This window comes from Xenopus tropicalis, chromosome 1 (genome assembly GCF_000004195.4).
Source record: "Xenopus tropicalis strain Nigerian chromosome 1, UCB_Xtro_10.0, whole genome shotgun sequence".
Classification (NCBI taxonomy): Eukaryota; Metazoa; Chordata; class Amphibia; order Anura; family Pipidae; genus Xenopus; species Xenopus tropicalis.
This window is the reverse complement of record NC_030677.2, coordinates 163117102-163140361: the sequence shown is the minus strand read 5'-3', so window position 1 is coordinate 163140361 and position 23260 is coordinate 163117102. Positions and strand designations below refer to the sequence as shown.

At 37.1% G+C, this 23260-nt stretch overlaps 1 protein-coding gene across 4 annotated transcripts in view; it reads right to left on the bottom strand.

The window, feature by feature from the left end:
* The window catches only part of atxn2 (ataxin 2), a 52568-nt gene that overhangs the window by 9044 nt on the left and 20264 nt on the right, over nt 1–23260 (bottom strand). For 3 of the 4 annotated variants that reach the window (XM_002937696.5, XM_018090560.2, XM_004910507.4), the window contains exons 9-15: nt 18945–19129; nt 18245–18454; nt 15305–15487; nt 12799–12987; nt 11027–11128; nt 8314–8381; nt 6492–6805 (exon numbers count right to left, since the gene is read on the bottom strand). In XM_002937696.5, coding sequence (XP_002937742.3) covers nt 6492–6805; nt 8314–8381; nt 11027–11128; nt 12799–12987; nt 15305–15487; nt 18245–18454; nt 18945–19129 — 1251 coding nt within the window. The remainder of the gene's footprint in view (nt 1–6491; nt 6806–8313; nt 8382–11026; nt 11129–12798; nt 12988–15304; nt 15488–18244; nt 18455–18944; nt 19130–23260) is intronic. The other variant, XM_004910508.4, reaches the window with a different exon arrangement.

Sequence of the window (23260 nt, the reverse complement as noted above, 5' to 3'; positions counted from 1 at the left end):
ACATTATATTTTAAATTACTTTAAAGCTCTTCAAAAAAATTTGTGTTACTGTTCCTTTAAGCTACCCACATTGCAATACTGTGATGTGGCCATTTGTCTAGAGACACACCACATAACACCGGAAATTAGCGATAACAAAAGTGCTCATCTTGCTCTGTTTGTGAGATTTCAGGCTGAGGGCCATATTAGTGCATTCCTCTGAAAGGCTAGCTATAATGAAAGAAGCATTCACTTTTTTAAAAAGTATCTGACGTACAGTAAAGCTCAATTTTACATCCCCTGGTTGTAAGTGTTCCTACATTTTACACCATTTTTAAAATATAGTGTACACACACACACATACTATAATATATATATATAACACACACACACACACACACACACACACACACACACACACACACACACACACATTACACAGCAAATAATTCCCTCTACCATTTAAACCTTTATTCTTGAACCAACAAATGTATTTAGTTGTAACATTGGAGTGTAGGCGCCATCTCAGCTTTCAGAAGGAGGCAGCGCTTTATAAAAGCAACTGTTGAGCCAGATTTATACTATTGAGTACAGGTATTGGATACCTTATCCGGAAAACAGTTATCCAGAAAGCTCCAAATTACGCAATGCCTGTCTTCCATAGACTCCATTTTAATCAAATAATTCAGAATTTTAAAACGGATTTCCTTTTTCTCTGTAGTAATAAAAAACAGTACCTTGTAATTGATCCCAACTAAGATATAGATCCTTATTGGATGCAAAACAATCCCATAGGGTTTAATTAATATTTTATTGATTCTTTAGTACAGTGTTTTTCAACCTTTTTTGGGCAAAGGCACACTTGTTTCATGAAAAAAATCACGAGGCACACCACCATTAGAAAATGTTAAAAAATTTAACTCTGTGCCCAGCAGCAGTGCCCCCCTAGTACATTGGTGCCCAGCAGCAGTGCCCCCCTAGTACATTGGTGCCAAGAGCAGTGCCCCCCTAGTACATTGGTGCCAAGAGCAGTGCCCCCCTAGTACATTGGTGCCAAGAGCAGTGCCCCCCTAGTACATTGGTGCCCTGCCTACGGCACACCAGGCAACATCTCGCGGCACACTAGTGTGCCGCGGAACAGTGGTTGAAAAACGCTGCTTTAGTAGACTTAAGGTATGGAGATCCAAAATTATGGAAAGACCCCTTATCCGGAATACCCTTGGTCCCGAGTATTCTGGATAACGGGTCCTATACCTGTACTATTCTCATATTTACCACTTGGTTGGGCAAGGGGGCATTTTTAGCAATACCGATGTACATGTATCTTTTATCGATGTCAAAAGTATTCAAGCCTCCTTACAAAAGCATGGTCTAGCAGCCCAGAAGAATAGTCTAACATCACTAAAGGCATGTTTGGACACATGGCAGGGGCAAGTACTGGAATACTATTCCAGGCATAGAAGCAGCAGATACAAGTCTTGATTGTTAACTGCTTGTAAAAAACAAATACTACTAACATATGCCAGCATGTGTTCCCTTGTTCTAGGCAAAATTCTGCTGGATTTTTTAAAGTACACATGTAGGGAATAGTATGCCAACCACAGGACAGTCACTGAAGTGCAGCCAAACAAAGCACCCAAAATCTCATCTTTGCAATATAGTTGCTCACTCAAGCTGAATCTTAGCCCTGAGGTGACCAGACCACAAATTAAAAAAAAAAAAAAAAAAAAAAAATATTCTCATGTGCCCTTCCCCCCTAGGATTAAACAGTATTACTCCCTAATGTAACAGCATGTGGAAAGAAAACGAATGGCGATTTTACAACCCACAACAGCCTGATGATCATTGTCCCCTAAGGATGAGACTATCAAAATATCCTGAACAGCCAAAACAGTTGCTTCCTATTCTGGTGAATGGAAACGACCTACAGAGAAGGAACTGGCCTTCTGTGATTACCAACAATACCCATCACAGAGATTAAAACACTGTATGTGTTCTTATTTTGTTCCCCAATATTTCTCTGTTCAGATCTAACCCTTCCTATAATAAAAAGTACAGCTATTGGACCCCTTACCTGGAAACCCATTATCCAAAAAGTTCCAAATTACGGAAAGGCCATCTCCCTTATAAGCAAATAATTCTTATTTTTCAACATGATTTCCTTTTTCTCTGTAATAATAAAACAGTACCTTGTACTTGATCCCAGCTAAGATATAATGAATCCTTATTGGATCCAAAACAATCCTATTGGGTTTAATTACTGTTTAAATATTTTTTTAGTAGACTTCAGGTATAAAAACTGAATTACTGAAAGACCCCTTATCCGGAAAACCCCAGGCCCCGAGCATTCTGGATAACTGGTCCCATATCTATACTAAATGTGCCCAGGTGCAATAATCCTTAGTAACAAATAAGAAGTTTGCTTTTAAACAGGTAACCAGCAAATATGTTAAAGGTGTGACCAGTAAATGCTACCTGCTATGGATTATGGCACCTGGGCCTTTTATCACATAACCCCATTAGACTTTTACAGTAGAGCATAACATAAAACATTTATGACATGGGGGCGGGGGCCAAGTAAAGCCAACTTTTTTTTTTTTTTTTTTTTAAGATTTAAGCAATACCACCCAAAAAAAACCATGTTCATTGATATCCACTTCCCATTCCTCTGAATGGCACATATTAGGTCTATTGCAGATACTTCTGCTGGGCGGTGGGGGCATCAACATTTTGCCATATCAACTCTCTGTAGCAGATTTCCTTATTAAATTACTAGTACTGCATGTTGAAGAGATGTGTAGTATACAGGTCTACAGTGTGAAAAGACTTGCATCCACAGGCTCAATTTGTACAAAAGTTCTCATATTTTACAAGTGTGCTGCAGTTAACAAATATGAAATAAGCATCAAGTCTGGTGTGCATTTTGGAGTTTCAACACACGAACATGCAGCGTATTGATATTCGTGTTCAGTGCCCTCTGGGCTGCTGACAAGCTGTCACTCATAAGGTGGCCTAAAAAGTCCAAGATGGGGAGTGGCTGTGGACATCTTGGAAGGCTTGGAACATTAGTTACTCTCGAAGTTCCAACTTCCACTACTGTTTAAGTGAACCTTCTAGGGCAGCCGCAATGGATCCAGAACACAAGAGAAAATGGGAAAACAGTGCTCAATATAATAATGCCCTCAGCCAGCACTTCACTTTGCTGCAACTCACACCTGCCTGTAACACTATTTTACTGCTGCAATCTCATTTAGGGTTCCCTTGCCTCAAGGGTCCAAGGTTAGTGATTATATTCAATGGGGCAATTTTGCACAGCTACAAGCAAGTAATTCCCTTTTGCCTCAATATAAAAAAGGTATTTTCAGATGTTTTGTATCCAGTGGTGGAGACATTTTACATGTGACAAATTGTGTGCAACATAACACTTAAACTTGTGCATTTTACTCGACTTTTTTGTTTTGTTTTGTAGAAAGCACCCAAAACACTTAGGGGTATGTTTATTATGCTGTGTAAAAAGTGGATTTAAGCTTTACTGGTGATGTTGCCCAGGGCAAGCAATCAGCAATTAGATTTCAACAGTTTTTTTTTTTTACACAGCATGATAAATATACCCCTTAGTTACCAAGTCTCTCCATATACAATGGTATAAGTATCTAGAAGTATGTGCCTGTTTTGCCCCGACTCTGCTTTTTGCAAGAAAAACATTCTGTACCACAGTACAGGTATGACACCTGCTATGCAGAATGTTTGGGATCATTTTGGTTAATATATCTATGAGTCTACATTCTAAAAAAACAAAAAAAAAAAAACAAACTCATAGGATTGTTTGCCACCAATATGGATTCATGTAGCGCAGTTACCATCAAGTAAAATGCATAGTCTTATTACTACAGAAAAAAACAATTTAAAAGGAAAAGGTTAATTATTTGCATAAAATTGAGTCTATGGGAGATTGCCTTTCATTAATTCATATCTTCTGGGCATCTGGATTAAAGATCCTATACCTGTACAATGGTATAACAGCCCATTTGCAAAACACTTTTTATCATCTAAGGCAGTGCTGTCCAACTGGCGGCCCGCGGGCCGCATGCGGCCCGCGACCCCCCTCTGTGTGGCCCCCCCACCTGTCTGGCTGCTTTGATGGCTTACCTTTGAGTAAGCATTAAATGGTATCAGTACTGAGATTAACTGCCCCCCTGCATGGTTCTCACCTCAGATTCAGGCTGTAATCCCCCTGTATTGTTTAAATATGTAATCCCCTGTGTTTTTCACACCTTTTAATCTCTGCATTGTTCACCCCCTGCAGTGTTCACACCTCAGGCTCAGGCTGTAATCACCCCCATTGTTCACTTCTTCACACCTCAGACATAGGCAGAGTATGGCACATACAGCCAGCATAGGGCAGGTAGAGTATGGCACATACAGCCAGCATAGGGCAGGTAGAGTATGGCACACACAGGCAGCATAGGTCAGGGAGGGTTTGGCACACACAGGAAGGGTAGGGCAGGCAGAGTATGGCACACACAGGCAGAGTAGGGCAGGCAGAGTATGGCACACACAGTCAGGGTAGGGCAGGCAGAGTATGGCACACAGGCAGGGTAGGGCAGGCAAAGTATGGCACACAGAGGCAGCATAGGGAAGGCAGAGTATGGCACACACAGGCATGGTAGGACAGGCAGAGTATGGCACACACAGACAGCATAGGACAGGCAGAGTGCTGCCTGTGTGTGCCATACTCTGCTTGCCCTATGCTGCTTATGGGAGGTGAACCTGGCGGGGGTTTGTTCTGGGAGTTTGTTAGCAGTTGGAAATAGCCATTAAATGGTCCCAAAAGTGTGTAATTATGTGCTGGGGGTTTCTCTGCTATCCACAGGGGAGGAGGAGGCATATGGAATTTAACGGTATATCTTAATATGACATAATTCTTTCACATATGAATGATGGTTGATATCCCCACAGTAAGGACTAAGCATTTGGGATTTTGCTGTGCTACCACCATTGTGAAAAAATAGGTGTGGTTTGAAGTGGGTGTGGTTTCAAAAAGGGGAGTGGTAAAAACTGGCTTCCATTAGTGGCCCTCCACCATGTATGCTAGAGAAATTCCGGCCCTCGGCACCGTAGAAGTTGGACAGCACTGATCTAAGGCTACAGCCACACATGGAGCAGATTCTCAGTGTGTATATAAATACTGGGCAAGAATCAGCCAAATTTGCTGGCGTACACTGGCTCCGGTGTTTGCACCAAAAGACACTGTGTATTGGCCAGGGTGCAGACACACAGACCGGATTTTGCACAAGTATGCATTTGTGCTGAAAACCGCTTCATGGTCTGCACCGGACAAATATTAATCCCAAAAGGAGCCAGCAGATCAGCTGATCCTCAGTCATTGAGGCTACCAATTACACCGCAGCCATGGCTAATTGTCAGCTCTTAAAAAAAAAAAAAAAAAAAACACAGGATTTGCCAATAATTTTAACAGCCTATATATCTGGATCTATTGATAGTTTTGACAAGTGGTTTCTTTTGAAGGTAAGGTTGTATGAATTTTCTCATCTTCTGCTGATTTTGCAGTGAAGAGGTTAGTGGGGAAGGACTGCTGTAGGCTGAATAACTTATTGGATCAGTCATATTTAAAGGGGTGAACACTGACCAGTTATTTTAAAATGTTTATACCCCAAGTTAGTGCACATGAAATATTTATTTTTTTCATCACTATTATCATATTAGGTGTCTAAAAGGTACCAATGGTCATGCATAGAAGTTTTTGAAGGCAGTTCTTGTTTCCCTTGTCTTGGCTCCAGCAATATTACAGCTTTTCCTTGCCTGCTAGGGCACAACCTTAGGTTTATATTGGACAGCATAATACAAGAAGCTTAGGGCTATTGCACATGTGTCAAGCATATTGGGAGTGCTAATCACAGGCCTCGGGTAAAACACAGCCCATTTAAATGACAGGAAAACATCAGGGGAGGGTGGCAGCATTTTAATGAAAACCCTTTTAAAGTCTGCATTATTTTGTGATAACAAAAAGCATTTTCAATGCAAGGCCTATTCACTGGGCTTATAAACAAATGTAAGGTTTAATGGCCCTTTAAGAATATATCTATAAATGAAGGTAGTATTCAGTTTAGAGCAACATAATTTTTCTGAGAGTTTAGAGAACACATTTGTACAAGGTTGTTTTTTTCTTCACTTTAGAGTTTGTCTATTCAGTCACATTTTGGTCCAATAAAAGTTATTCACCCATACAGCATCCAATTTCCTCAGTTAAACATGAAAGGCATAAAGGTTAATTAAATGCAAACAAAACAGGTATACAACAGCCAAAAATTTAATGTAAACCAACAAAGACATAAAACAAAGCTACAATACAGAAATTCAGTGTAGCAAACATTTGTGTTACCTTTTGGCTCTGCAGCCAATATAAAGTGCTTTGAAAAAAAGAAAACAATTAAAACAGATCTGAACACTTTCTAGTCATCTGTAGTTTGACAAATTAACGTAAGACTCACTCTGCAGCATTTTCCTTCCTGTCATCCTTGTCATCACGATCCTGTTTGGAAGGCCCAGAGGTCTGCACACCTTGTGATGTTACCTCTGGACCTCTCTTGTGTTCAGAACCACTGCTGATAATGGATGGCGATATGCTGGGACTGCTTGGCTTACTGCTGTTGTTGCTAGTGGTAGCATTGCTGCTGCTTTCACTTGTTGATTCTTTATTATTTGCATCCACTTTTTCCTTCACTGGATCCCTTGGCTTTTCTACACTATCCCGATTTTTGATAGTTAAGTGATCTAAAGCTTCAGGACTTGAGCTGGGCTGTAGCTGAAAAATATAACCGAAAACACAGATAAGGACAGTTTGCTCCTAATAAAAAATTAACCAAATTCAGAATTTAGTATCACTTTTTTTTTCAGAAATTAGCCAACCTTATATGCAGACACTTTATTTAAAAGGGAAATAAATAAAGGAACAGTAACACCAAAAAATTAAAATGTATCAAAGTAATTTAATTATAATATACTGTTGCCATGCACTGGTAAAAGCGGTGTGTTTACTTAAGAAACACTACTATAGTTTATTTAAATATGCTGCTGTGGAGCCATGGGGGCAGCAGGTAACATTCTACAGGGATTATCCATTGTAAAACCTGCACCTTTTCTTTTTTCCAGCTTGAATGGCTGCCCCCATGACTACACAACAGCTTATTTATATAAAACTATAGCAGTGTTATCGAAGCAAACACACCAGTTTTACCAGCACATTACATTTTAATTACTTAAAGGAACATTAACACCAAAAAATGAATGCGTTTTAAAGATTTCACAATCAGGTTGGTATTTTAACAAGTTCTCTCAAATATTTAGTATATGACCATATGCTAATTATGGAAAATCATAAAACAGGGTTATTTGTGCATTATGGTCTCTATGTTGCATTCATTTTACTATACCTGCCCTACATTCTAACTTAATGATGCTACAATATTCTCTCTTGAAGAGGTCTGCCACTTCCATGGTAAATTACAAATTATTGCAAACCCAAGTTTATGGATAATTAGGTCTATAGAGGATTACTTCCACCACCTTTTCTTACTAATTTTAGCCAGAGCTTAACAGAACCAATTAAATCAGCCACAATACCACACAATTACTACCATAATAATTGCCTATTAAAGAGGATCTTTCATAAGCAGATTGCAGATGTGTGTAGATATGTTACCTGTGGCAAAAAATATTTAATTTAAATATAAATGGAAAATGAACTCTCAAATGGTTTATTTAGACGATGCATTATTTTTAGACAGACCTTCAATGTCCAAGGGTATAGTTTTGCTTTAAAGAAAAAATGCAGCACATACAGGGTTAAGTGAAATGACAGACTGTATTACTACCTTAGTACCTCAAGATGTAATGGGGATAATAAGCATAAAAAAATACATTGTCAGCAGGACATATGCCCTTAAAATTCTGCAGAGTAGAGTTGGAAATAACTCAATATGCCTTAAATTTATATAGTGACAGAAGAATATGGAAGCGTAGGAATTCCCATGTAAAGCAGCCCTACAGGCCTTGGGAGTTTTATACAGCAATGTTTAGAAACACAGCTTTAGAGATTTTCCAGGGTCTGTAGCTTAACTTAGCAATAATAATAAAAGTGAAAAAGATAATTTGAGGATGAGCATCTCATAGTAAGTGCCTCTCAATTCTACATTAAAGACAAAGACAGTTGTGAAATAGGGTCCAAGATGGTGTGCATATGTGCTGAATGCAGCATAACCTTTGAGATATAAAATTGTACAAAAAAAAAAAAAAAAAGTCCATGAAACTTACCCTAAAATCATTTTTAAATTTCTTTAAATCATCAAGCTGTTTCCTTTGTTCGGAAGCCATTGGAGATACTAGTTTAAAACAAGAAAATCTAAGTTAATTAATTTAAGTAGGGAGGGAAATATAAACATGTTCAAAGTCTCTGTAAATGTTATTAAATGGTTAGTGAAATAGATTCTACATGGACTACTAGTATGTGACCTGTTATCCAGAAAGCTCCATGTCCCAAGCATTCTGTATAAGGGGTCTTTCCATAATTTGGATCTCCATACCTTTAAGGAACAGAAACACCAAAAAATGAAAGTGTTTTTCAGTAATTAAAATATAATGTACTGTTGGACTGCACTGGTACAACTAGTGCCTTTGCTTTAGAAACTTTAGTTTATATAAATAAGCTGCTGGTTAGCCATGGAGGCAGCCATTCAAGCTGGAAAAGGAGTAAAGACACAGGTTACATAGCACATACCAGATAAGCTCTGTAGTATACAGTGGGATTCTGCTTCTGCACAGCTTATTTACTATGTATCATGTGCTTGAATAGCTGCCTTCATGGCAATTTCTTTTTTTTTTTAATAAACTATAGTCATGAAGCAAAACAGTTTTTACCACTGCAGGGGCACAGTACATTATATTGCCATAAATTATTATTTTTTACTAGACATAAAGGAACAGTAACATTTAAAATTGAATCATTTAAACATTAAACCCAATAGGATTGTTTTGCCCCAATAAGTATTAATTATATATTATACAAGGTACAGGTTTATTATAACAGAGAAAGGGTAAATCTTTTAAATTTTGATTTATTTCATTCAAATGGAGTCTATGGAAAATGGCCTTCCCATAATTTGTAACTTTCTGAATATCTGGGTTTCCAGATAACAGATCCCATATCTGTGTAATGTAATAACTCCAATATTAAGGAGGTATAAAGTGGCTACATTATAATACAAGTAGGTTTATTCCACTGTTAAATCAAAACCAGACAACCTACTGCATGAAGAGAGAGAATGGAGACAAATGATGAGAGGAGAGGTTGAAGAGTAACTTAGTAATTTCAGAAACAGAACAGAATTTTTAATTGATTAGAAGCATAGTATTTCAGTCAGGTGAGGCTTAAAATTTTAATTTTTTCTATAGATCCCTTTTAAATTTTAAATGCAACTTCATTTTCAGCTCATGTCCCCCAAGACATCTGCTAAAAAAAAAAAAAATTTCACGTTGTGCTTTTTTATTTTAGAGCTCTTTCGCTAAAGGAAAATTCTTAACATGACAAGTTTTTTCCACAACCAACGCAATTTTCCTCAAATCAGAATACCCAAATTAGGGTTTGAACTCAGTACAGGTATGGAAACTTATCGTTATACCTTTAGTCAACCCAAAAATAAATTTAAACATTAAACACAATAGGATTGTTTTGCCCCCAATAAGGATTATTATCTCTTATAGCTTATTATATTTTAGTTGAGATTCCCAAGGTACCATTTTATTATTAAAATAGACAAAAAAAAAAAAATTTGAATTATTAGATTCAAATGCAGTCTATAAGAGAGAGACTTCCAGTGGTTCAGAGCTTTCTGGATAACCGTTCCCATACCTGTACAGCAATGATCCCAACGAAGTGTCTTGTGAGCAACATGTTGCTCGCCACCCCTTTCATGTTGCTCCCTGTGGCCTTAAAGTATAAATTAAAAATTTGTGGCTTGGCTGCACGTTTTGGAAGTACAGAGACACAGTTGTACTCCAAGCAGAGCATCTAACAGGCTAGCCGTCCACATAGGGCAACCAAATAGCCAATCACAGCCCTTATTGACATCTCCAATGAACTTTTTTCATGCTTGTGTTGTTTGCCAACACTTTTTGCATCTGTGTGTGGCTCATGCGTAAAAAATGTTGGGGAATCCTACTGTACAGTATTCAGAAAAAACAACTTAAAAATTTACAGATTTAGTGTACTCTTAAAGGTGTTGCTCGCCTTCAATGTTCAAATCTTATTATTAAACCACCACCAATGCTCTCAGCGTATTAGAAGAAAATCCATTTTCCATAAAATACCTGTTAAATCAGTCCTTGGGTGTCTGACCAGTTTTCTAAAGGGATGGGCGTGGCCTGTTTTGAACCTGACATTTCCTATACGTTTACATCACCACATTCAGGATTTGCCCTTACTTTTTTCCTGTTGGATCAATTCATTGGTTGCTTGTGCACTCTAACCAGCTGCATAATCTGAAAGGTCATTGGTTAATTTCTCCCTCGATATGACATAGGTAAACTAACTCCGTGCGTTAGATTTGTGATATGCTGTTATTTTCGATTTGACAGGAAACACAGCCAATAGGAGTTAAGTCTGCTGCCAATACTATGCATGACATCATATAAGGAAACCTGTGCAGAAGTGAGGGATCAGCAGGATGACGGAGGTAAATCCCTCTTAGCTGCACATTTTTATTATGTAAATGGAAAAAGATTGTTCTATTAATGTGAAGTTTGTTGGCACACAATTTTGACTCACATCTCAGCCAGAATTTTGGATGTTAATATGCACTGTGTATGTTTTTATGTAAGAAATAAACTTTCCTAATTTAAGAGGGGAGGCCCAAACAAACAATACATAATAAAGAATGCAAACAATAACCATAAGAATTTGACTACGACTTCCCACTTATCTTGCTTATGAACATTCAAACCAATCAATGAGACAGCATACTGAACCTACCTTTGTTTTCAGTTTTACTACAACTAGATTCACTTTGTTTACTATTTTCTCTGCAAGCAGCTGGGGAATTTTGCCTCTGATCTTGCAGTCTTGAATCCTTAGCTACAAAGGGAATGTCAGAGTACAGGGTTATAATCTCCTCTGCATGATAAAACTAACGTACAAACCACGACCTACCAGAATACAAACTCAGCTTTTGAAATGATCCAATGCGCATGAGCAACAGAACTGAGCAGTCTTGACACAGCTTTTCTCTGGCATCATCCAATATCTCAGACATTCACAGAGTGTGTGCCTACTAGCTTTTCCTCTGATATGTCACTGTTCACAGCAACAAGCAGATGCCAGGCTAAAAGATGTCTAACTTGTGGCTAAATCACAGATTTGATTCTTTATAATTGCAGCTGTAGCTAAGCTGCCTGCTACAGGGCTAGTTGATAGACAATGACAATATACCATATGGGAGGAACAAAGATGACTACGGTCTGGGGCTATTAACACTAATAACCTTCTTTAAATCTGGCTATACGCTGACATTAACCGTCAACAAATAAGGACCAGAAATTGTCAAAAACTGCATATTAAGTTTTACATTGGAATAGGTTTATCTTCATCTTAAAGCCCTACACATGGATCATTTCCTATGAAATGTAATTTTTGCTCCCACAAACATGATCAGATCATATTCTATTTAGCTTTACCTACTTATGAACAAACTACAGTTCTCTTTACGCAGCTCTGTTCATCTTCCACTCAAGTCCAGGTAAAATAGAGTGGTCAGGCTGGAAAACCACTAAAGCAGGCATTTTTAGGCTGACCTCCACTCCACGTACTTGCACTCAAATGGAAACTGTACTAAGTGCAAGTAAACAAAGATACGTAAGGGAGCTGTTCCTCTTCTCAGCCTGCAGAAAAAAACGCAGGCCAAGAGAAGTTCAGCAAAAGGTCTGTGTGCCCATATCCTTAAGGATACGAAGGGGTACGCCCCCAAAACATTGCTGTTATTCTTAAATAAACACGCAGGAGCCCCGCTTGCATCACACTTGTTGTGCCGGTCAATTGCTTTTTCTGCATATCCTTAAGGTGGACATATATGATAAGATCTTTTCCCCCCCAATATGCCCACCTAAGGTAGGCAATATTGGGCCAATTCGATCTTTGGATCAAACCTGCCCAGTCGACACCTGGCCAATTTTCAGCCAGATATCAGTTAGGTAGGGCTATCGGGGGTCCCCATACATGGGCAGATAAACTGGCGAAACGATCTAAAGGTCTAGAATTAGCAGCTTAAATCTGCCTGTATATGGCCACCTTTAGTCCACACCTATTGTTACAATGAGGTTATAGTTACCATGTGGGAGGTGATATGAAGGTTATGATCAGATTGCAAGTGAAACAAACATTTCTTTGGCCAACTGCCTCCCTTCATATAAAGCCAGATGATTAAGTCAAGATTGCTGCAAGAAAAGCCTGTTACTTGTGGCAATCTAAGGTTAAGATTTGTCGCCCAAGGTTAAATCTGCACTACTGCAGGCAACAAATCTCTACCATATGCCATCACCCTTAGGGGCATATTTATCAAATGGCGAACTCTAACATTCACAAATTTATTTTGCCCGTGCGTGGCCCACAGTAGTCTTTAAGCTAACAGACCCATCATCATTTCAGTCTTCTACTGACCCTAAAAGATTTTACAGAATTGGTTCAAGAAAAGTTTTTAAACAAGAAAGTTTAATTTCTAGAAATAAAATAGTAAAATGTCAACAATGTACCTTCACAAGAGGGAGTAACGGCTCTGTTAGATGCAGGGCTAGCAGGTGTAGGGGATGCGGCAGGCACTGGCATAGAAACCGACTCGGGAGGTACTGTACTAGGCTGGGGTGATGACACATTTGAACCTGGTGCATGACTTCCTAGCCTTGGAGACCTCGGCCGGTGTGTCTTTGGAGATAACCTTTGAACTGTAGAAAGGAAAAAAAAAAAAAAAAAAAATATATATATATATATATATATATATATATATAAAATTTACAGAATAGTCCGCACTCCCATATCACTCATATTTCACATAGTTTCTCTGGGTGCTGCAAAACGGTTGTTCCATGTATACAATATTCCAAGGATTGTGCGCACTCCAATTCCAAATGTTAAACTTTACATCAACGTTTCGGTCATGGTCTAAGACCTTGTTCACGATGTTATACCCTTAATATAAATTACATACAATAAAACTTTATATACAAGATTAATCCCACCCACTGGTCACATGTCAGCCAACCGGCCCCACCCCCCTCCCCAGACATTAACCATGTCATCAAAGGGGTGCGGGAAATCCCTATTCACACAGGTATGAGGCACAATGACTACTAAACTTCCCTGCATAATACTACCTCAAGTCACTTAAAGTCACCTAACTGGCAAAAAACAATGCAGAGAACAATACTCATTTAGCCCCCTTGGTGAGTGTATCAAGTTTTCTAATCCAAAAGGATTCACGTTGGAGTAGCAACCTGTACCAACGTACGAAAGCCCACACGGGCATGTGACAAGGTAAATTACATGGGTTGTGGTACACGTAATCCGATGCCGTATTTTAAATCTCTGTCCCGTGTGTGGGTGTGTAAAAGTCTCACCAGGTGTCATAACGGCAGGATATGCATGTCTGGCACCTAAAGCACCCTAATTTAATATCATTTAATATCATTCATTGACTTGAGGTAGTATTATGCAGGGAAGTTTAGTAGTCATTGTGCCTCATACGGATTTCCCGCACCCCTTTGATGACATGGTTAATGTCTGGGGAGGGGGGTGGGGCCGGTTGGCTGACATGTGACCAGTGGGTGGGATTAATCTTGTATATAAAGTTTTATTGTATGTAATTTATATTAAGGGTATAACATCGTGAACAAGGTCTTAGACCATGACCGAAACGTATGCGATTATCCATGAATAAAGTTTAACATTTGGAATTGGAGTGCGCACAATCCTTGGAATATTATGTATGTATGTATGTATGTATGTATGTATGTATGTATGTATGTATGTATGTATGTATGTATGTATGTATGTATGTATGTATGTATGTATGTATGTATGTATGTATGTATGTATGTATGTATGTATGTATGTATGTATGTATGTATGTATGTATGTATGTATGTATGTATGTATGTATGTATGTATATATATTTCTCATTTACACAAAAAAATATTAATATAACATAACTAAGTGACAAACATCTATAAATACTACATGCAGTGTGGGCGTAAGTATCAGTGTGCAGGAGATTTCAGATATCCACACAGGAGATTAGCCAACCAGCTAAGAAGCTAATCTTCTGTTCTGTAATATCAATAAGTTATAATATAACAAGACTAGAATGGTAAACAAGGTACACTACAGACATTTAAATCCATAGCATGAGGCAGACATCTTTATGGATACAGAACACAAGATGTTTCGATCATAAAGGGCAACTCAAAGAATGGGAAGCACAACAAGTAACTGGGCATCCAAAATGGTTCCAATTGCTGGAAATGTAAAGAGAGCCACCACTATTAGTGTCTTATGTTCCAGTGTTTTACGCATACATCAATTAAATGAACAGACCATTGTTTTCAATACAGCTTAAAAAAAAAGCTCATATTAAAGAAAGAACAAAAATAAGGCTCCAATTTCATTATTTGCAGTACTTTTGGCACTTTTTGTAAGATTCAGAATCTTAGTGTTCAGTCAAACCAATTCAAAAACCTGAAGAGTATGGCATTAAAAGCCCTGTATAATTCAATGCGACAATTTTTGGTTCACTTATGTTTTTCTCAGATTTGAATACATTAATTAAGATAAGATTCATTTCAGTATTTAGTCAAATTTAAAAAAAAATAAAAAATAAAAAAAATTATGTATTCCACAGATCTCTAAATTTGTATAGTCTTAATTGTGGGATTGAAACAGTGGTAGGCCGCAGAGGCACCTCTCTTTGGCGCAGCCATATTGGGGGAAAATATTACTGGTGTTTATAGCAGCCTTATTGTTCAAATCCTTCTTCACGATTCAACTTGTTGCTGGCAGCTATGGTATAATACTTTTTTCGATGCTGGTTTACAAAACTTAATCTTAGAGTCTCCCATCCTCCCGAAGATCACGCAGAGCTGAAGTATTTGCTGAGCAAAGATTTATATGGTAACATTAACAATCATCTTCTTATAATAAGTTTTTTTTTTGTTTTTTTAAAGATTGCCTGTAAAAGTTTACAAAAGAACAATTCTAAAACTTGCCTCCGCTTACAACAGAAGACCACGTTCCACCAGAGGAACTATTTCGAGCTACGGGTTGTGCAGACACTTCTCCAGGTTCATTGCGAGAAACAAATTCTAAGCCTCCACAGATTGTGCCCCTACCATTAGAAACTCTGTGGGTACGAGGATGCCGTTGTGCCTTAGGAGACATTCTTGGAGGTCCTAAAATACAAAATAATTAATCAGACTCTCAAAAAAAAGGTACAAAGTAGAGGTGCACCGAACCCAGTTTTTTGGGTTCAGCCGAACCCCTGAATCCAACCCAAGGGATTCAGGCGAATACCGAACCAAACCCGGAGGGGGCAAATATTTTGCTTTCGTGTTAACGCAAACATTTAAACCTTCCAAATCGGTTCACCCAGGACCGTGGATTCGGCTGAACCCTGCCAAAAAGGACCAAACCCTGGCCGAATACCGAACCAAATTCTGGTTTTGGTGCATCCCTAGTACAAAGAAAAGACCAAGTGTTTAAGCATAGAAAGTGTTGCCTTTAAACCTATACATATGAATCAAGCAATTGTAAATATCATAGCAGCAAATTAATATAGTTTTGCAGACATCAACATTATCAAAGATTTCTTTATTGCTTGCAGTTCACTAACTTCTACAGGAATGGAGGCAAACAAGATTTACATGCAAAACATTAAAAGGCTTTAAAGTACCCTGCAGAATTCCCCCTACAATTACCACTATTCTAGACCAAACGTGCCAGTCACCAGTGACATTAGCCACTGAACACTGGCTGTTACTTCACAGTGCTGCCAACTGAACCGAGTCTGCCCATGCTGGATGGACAAATCAGACTGAATAGAGGTGGGGGAGGACCTGTGCAGTCCCACTGGATGCAAACTTTATCTATAGGCCAAAGCTGTCCTCAACTAATCAGTTGCACTTGATAACATTGTTTTGGGCCCATACACAGTCCAGACAGACTACTAATATGAGAAAGGAGTGCAGTCAGCTGCTTATTTATAAGAATGTTTATACAGTGTTAGATTTTTTGTTTTGTTTAAAAAGCAAAAAAAAAAAAAAGAAGAAGTGGGGCTGGGTGTAATAATATATATGCATTAAACATACACCTTAGTCTGTCAGTCTAATTTTAAGGAACAAATCTTAAACTGAGATTGTGATCTGTGACCTGAAGTATTAAGTAACCACATTTTAACATTTTGCCTTTTACAAGAAGGACACCTTTAAAGCAACTCTGTTATCTAATAGAACTATGCACAATTTAAAAGTGCACAAACAAGTACCTACATAGCATATTATGCATTGCCCTGGCAACTATTTATAAAGGCAATTGTCAGGGAAATTAAAGGCAAAGCAATACAGCACAGCAGCTGTAGGTGGCTGGGTCAATAAATGATGCCTCCCAATCGCCTACATTATTGTTTTTGTGAATGGCCCTGGCCTCCCGAGAGCGCTTTGCATAGTTTTTGAAGGATTCGTTATGCTGTATACTCAAAGCAAGACAAAATGAATGAATAAAATATGGTTAAGCTTAATAACTTAAAGTCATATGACTTACATTAAGTTACTAAGCTTAACCATATTTTATTCATAAATTTTTATTAGGTTTTTTCAAAATGGGAGGTGAGGCTTATTGACAAGGAATGTATATATGACAATCAAAACACAGCTATAACTAAAATAGGAGCCATTTAGCCATATGCTAAAGACAAAAGGTGGGGGATGAGATTACAGCAAGCAAGTCCAAAGTCAGTAAAATTCTCTAATAACTACAGGTAGAATAAAAAAAAATTACCTACATACAGCCGTCTGTACAGACCGTCAGGTCATATTTTGGGACAGCTTTGCAATTTGGACCAGACTGTGCATGTAAGTCAGATGATGCTCGACATCAGAGCTTGGACTGGGCCACTGTAGGATATCCACTTTTCTGTGTGTAGCACCACAGAAAAATAGAGGATTTCTTACCAATTTAGGCCAATTGCATATTTGTAAGATTGTCCCCTCAAGAAAAACAAAAAAAAAAAAAAAAAAAAAAAAAAAAACACACAACTTCAAATGCCTGTAGCTGCCAACAGCCACTTCAACAAGAAATATGCTGCCTATGGCATTTTCTTGTGTATGAGCCCAAAATCATGTTCTTCCTTATAAATAAGCATGGTCTGGGACCATGCTTATTTATAAGGAAAATACAACAAATGGAAGCCTTAAACAGGAGGAAAAATTAATAAAAAAAACCAAACAACAACAAATTGCAGATAAGGTTTCTTTTAAAAAAAAAACAAAAAAAAAAAACCTCTTAAATTCCAGGTACTGCTATTTTTTTTTTTTTTTTAAAGTGATACTGACACTAAAAAACTAGACTTCAAAAAATTAATGTACATTTAAAGTTACCTATGGGTCATTTTGATCATTTTTCACCGATAGATTTGCTTTTGTAATTAATGGCTACTTGACGTTCCTAAACCTGACTGTCCCTTCTCAGCCTGTCAGTTATAGCTTCTAATGCTAACGGACTCCTGAGCATTAATATGGCAGCCCCTAATACAGAAATGTGGGAGGGAGGGGAATCTGATTAGTAATGAAAAAGCAGTAGGAAAACAATTTTACGGCAAAATTCTAATTTAAAAAAAATAAATAAAAATAAAAATTCAGTCAGTATCCCTTTAAGGTAATTGGATGAAACATGCCTTACATTTTGCATTTTAGTTTTAAAGCCATTTTTGGCTCAAAAATTAAGGGTTGTCAAAAAGAGCCACAGAAAACCAAAGGAGAAGATGAAATGGGATTATAAATGTTTTGATATTTACCCATCACAACAGCATGAATCTAGACCTATCATGCTCTCATCTTATAGATGGAAGACATGGTTTCCCTATGCTGTAGGCATGATGGAACTGACAATACAAAGGGGAAAAAAATAAAAAAAATAAAACAGAGGTGTTGTACCTTCTGAAGACATGCGTTTAGGCATAGTAGAGACAGGAGCTGGAGAACCATGAGCAGAGGGGTGAGACGGGGGCCTGGATGGCCGCGAAGGGGGCCTGGAGGGCGGCCTTGTAGGGGTGGCTGCCCGAGGTGGAAGAGAGTTGGGACCTGACTGGTAGCGAGAAGGTGGGCGGGAAGAAGGAGATGGACAAGGCGATGGCCAGGGAACACCTGACAGAACAAATGAGATGAAGGAAAAGTAATAATAAAAGAAAGTAAAAAAAAAAATAATGAGATGAAGGGGTAGGGAACAAGTCAACAGAAAAAAAGTAAAATACAACAGAGGGGAAATGGTTTCTCGCACGTCTTAAGAGAAGCAAAAGATATTTTATGCTACAAAAAGACTCATATTTCACACAGTTTATGCACCATAATTAAGATAAAATGTACATTAATTTACACAAAAGGTTACTTTAAATTGACCCTTTTTCAATTACTTTCTCCCCTTTTAGTTTAACTTTCAATGCCACTTTCTTCCTAGGGAAGACCAGCATGTGTATGTATTTCTTAAATCAAAAGGAAATAGCATATCAAATCATGTTATAGCTACCACCCTAAATAAAAACACTTACCATTCAACAGTATACTACTTAAACAGTACATTTGTAAATGTACTAAAAAATATTTTTTAAAAACCTTGATCAGCTAATGAATTACTTGCCTCCATTTATGACTCTCTGATCAGCTCCAGCATTGGGGCTGTAGTCAGAAGAATGGGATCCTGTCCTTGAAGGAATGGGCCCTGATCCAGACTGTCCAATCCTTGCAGAAGTTTGCCTCCCACTGTGAGTTGTCCATAACATGGCATCTTTATTCCTCTGCACTGGTGGAATGTACTTGTTTTCTCTACAAAACCATCATAGAAAAATATAATATATATATATAAAAATATAATATAAAATATAATATTATATATATTTATATATATATAAAAATATAATATAAAATATAATATTATATATATTTATATATAATATTATATATATTTATATATAATATTATATATATTTATATATAATATTATATATATTTATATATATATATAAAAATATAATATAAAATATAATATTATATATATTTATATATAATATTATATATATTTATATATAATATTATATATATTTATATATAATATTATATATATTTATATATAATATTATATATATTTATATATAATATTATATATATTTATATATAATATTATATATATATATATATATATATATATATATATATATATATATATATATTATATATATATATATATATATATATATATATATATATATATATATATATATATATATATATATATATATATATATATATATATATATATAATATTATATTATATATATATATATTTATATATTTATATCCGGCATGGATCGAAACGCGTAGACATTTGGGTCTAAATAAACTTTTTTGTTTTTTATTTTTTCCTGGAGTGCTTTCTGCGAGACTTTATACTATTTTATGGTTAGCACCCGGACATTGGTGTTCCTGGTTGGTGAGTGCCGATACTTTGAACTTTATATATATATATATATATATATATATATATATATATATATATATATTTATATTTATATTTATATATTTATATATTTATATATTTATATATTTATATATTTATATATTTATATATTTATATATTTATATATTTATATATTTATATATATATATATATATATATATATATATATATATAATACAGATTTCCATTAGTATTTCCTCTTAGTGACAAGCATCTAAGAGTTTCCCTTGATTGTTTCAGCTCATCTCATATATTCCATATATATTTTTGACTTTGCACATACATACAGATACACACTTGAATGCAAACGTTTGAGTCACCCTTTAAAAATTCTGTTAAATTATTTTTACATGCAAAATCTTAATGCACGGTTATGCAACTTTATTTCAGAAATTATAACATTCTAGTATATTAAGTGGAAACCATCCTTCCTTTCAAATCAAACAACGTTGGCATAATTGATCCACCCCAAATATTTAACAGGTTGTTTATTCCATCATTAATTTTGCACCAAATTCTGCTTAGTCTGGCTGTAACCTGCCAATGCAATTTAACCAAGCAATTTTTAACTACAACCACAATATGGGTGGGTGAGCTAGAGTTCTATAGGAAAGCTAGTGTAGACGGGGCAGTTGGACTAGCAAAGGGTTGTGGGGGAGGAGTGAGGGGGGCATATAGTTTATCGGATAAGGAGCCTCAGTTACAAGGATAACAGTCTAATATTTGCCTTAGCTCCAACTCTCCCTTAGCTAATGTAAACATCAGAGGGAGAAGTAGTAATCTCCGCTGCATGCTGGCTAATGCGCGAAGCTTGTCGGGTAAATTTGGGGAGCTGCAAGCTATTGCATGTATTGAAAATTATGATTTAATTGGTATCACCTGAGACCTGGTGGGATGATAAATGCGACTGGGCTGTGAATTTAAATGGTTATACACTTTTTAGGAGGGACAGAGAGATTAAAAAGGGTGGAGGGGTTTGTCAGATATAAAGCCATGTAATAAAGACATTACCAATGAAATGTTGAATCTCTTTGGGTAGAAATTTCAGTAGGGCTGAAGGTCACAAAGAAAATGATCATTGGTATATGCCATAAACCACCCCGTATAGATGAGGGGGATGAGACCCAGGCTTCACAACTGGGTCAAGTTGTTGTTATTATGGGGGACTTTAATTATCCAGACATTGACTGGAGTAATGGGGTGGCCAAGTCAGAAAAAGCTAGTAGGTTTGTAAATACGCTAAATGACAACTTTATTTCAGGCGGTTCAAGAACCTACTAGGAATGACTCTATTTTGGACCTGGTAATATCTAATAATACTGAACTCGTCTCTAACATTTGTGTGGGTGAGCATTTGGGGAACAGTGATCACAACATGGTCTTGCTTTGAGTTAATGCTGCAGAGACTATAAAGGGAGTAATTAAAACGCTCGATTTTAGACGTGCAGACTTTGCCAGTATAAGGGCATCTCTGCAATGTGTCAACTGGGAAAGGCTTTTCATAGGGTTAGATACAGAAGCAAAATGGAACATCTTTAAAACATTGCTTTGCAGGTATACACAACAGTATATTCCCCTTGTAAGCAAGAAGAGGCATTGCAAAGTAAAACCTTTATGGCTGAATAAAAGTATTCGAGGTTGGTAAGAAAAAAACGTGCTTTTAAAGCATTCAAGTTAGCTGGGACAGCAGAAACTTTCATCAGGTACAAGGAAGCAAATAAAGCATGCAAAAAAAGCTATCAGGCAAGCTAAAATAGAGATGGAAAGGGATATGAGTAAAAAGAATCCAAAATTATTTTTTAATTATGTGAATAGTAATAAAATGAAGCAAGAAGGGGTGGGAACCTTATTATCACGGAGGGGTAAGTTGGTTGATGAGAACGGGGAAAAAGCAGAAATTTTGAACTCTTATTTTTCATCTGTCTATACATCTGAGGAGCCAGCTAATGAAGGCTTCCCTTTTAATATGCCCAGTTCTAGTAATTAAGCTACTGACGCATGGGTCACTCGGGAGGAAATTCAACAGAGACTTGAACATGTAAAGGTAAACAAAGGTCCAGGACCAGATGGGATTCATCCCAGGGGTATTAAATGACCGGAGCGCTGCGATTGCCAAGCCTCTTCACTTAAAGGAACAGTAACACCAAAAAATGAAAGTGTATAAAAGTAATGACAATATAATGTACTGTTGCCCTGCATTGATACAACTGGTGTGTTTGCCTCAGAAAGATTACTATAGTTTATATAAGTAAGCTGCTGTGTAGCCATGGGGGCAGCCATTCAAAGGAGAAAAGGCACAGGTTACTTAGCAGATAACAGATAAACCCCCATTATATGGGGCTTATCTACTAGTTATCTGCTATGTAACCTGTGCCTTTTCTCCTTTTTTCCAGCTTTAATGGCTGCCCCCATGGCTACACAGTAGCTTATTTATATAGTAGCTTTTCTGTAGCAAAAACACCAGTTTTTTGCAGAGCAACAGCACATTATATTTTAATTACTTTAAAACACTTTAATTTTTTGATGTTACTGTTCCTTTAATTTTTCAGGATTCGTTGAGGTCTGGCATGGTGCGGAGAGACTGGCGAATTGCTAATGTGGTGCCGTTATTTAAAAAGGGATCCCGTTCTCAGCCTGAAAACTATAGGCCTGTTTGTCTAACATCAGTAGTAGGAAAACTTTTGGAAGGGGTAATAAGGGATAGGGTACTTGAATACATTGCAGTTCACAATACTATAAGTTTGTGCCAGCATGGTTTTATGCTTAACAGATCTTGCCAGACTAATTTAGTCGCCTTTTATGGAGGTGTGGGTTGTGTGTGCTGGGTTTACTTGGATGGGTTGAACTTGATGGACTCTGGTCTTTTTTCAACAAGTTTCAAACAAGTTAGACTAGCGATTACTTTGTCAGTTAGCGTCACTGTATCAGGGCATAGCAGCCACAAGCTGATGCCAGGTTAAAGATATTGGTCACACACACACACAGTTTGTATGGACAAATTACATGATATCAAGCAAGAGCTGCCTTCAAACTGCACTGTCCTGTTGCTCATGTACACTGGATCTTTTCACAAGTTGAGCTTGTATTCTGGCAGGACAGAGCTATACCGATAACATTTATGCTTTTATTTGGATGTGGTTTATAAATTACAGTTTTATCAGGCAGATTTCAGATTCTGACTCTGCTTAGAGAGTAATCCAAAGTTTAAAGGATTTTAATAAGCTCTGCAATGGTAACTTGGTGACAACTCCAAATGGCTATTAAGGCCTAATGAGTTAAGTAGTAGAGGGGTGTCCAAACTTTTGTACATGGCACAATTTTCTTTTTACCTATGTTTTAAAATCTATGAATGAAAATGTAATTGTTATTTATTTTCAAAATGAAATGTACCTGTATATCTACCTTTAACCACACCCCCCCCCCCCCCACACACACACACA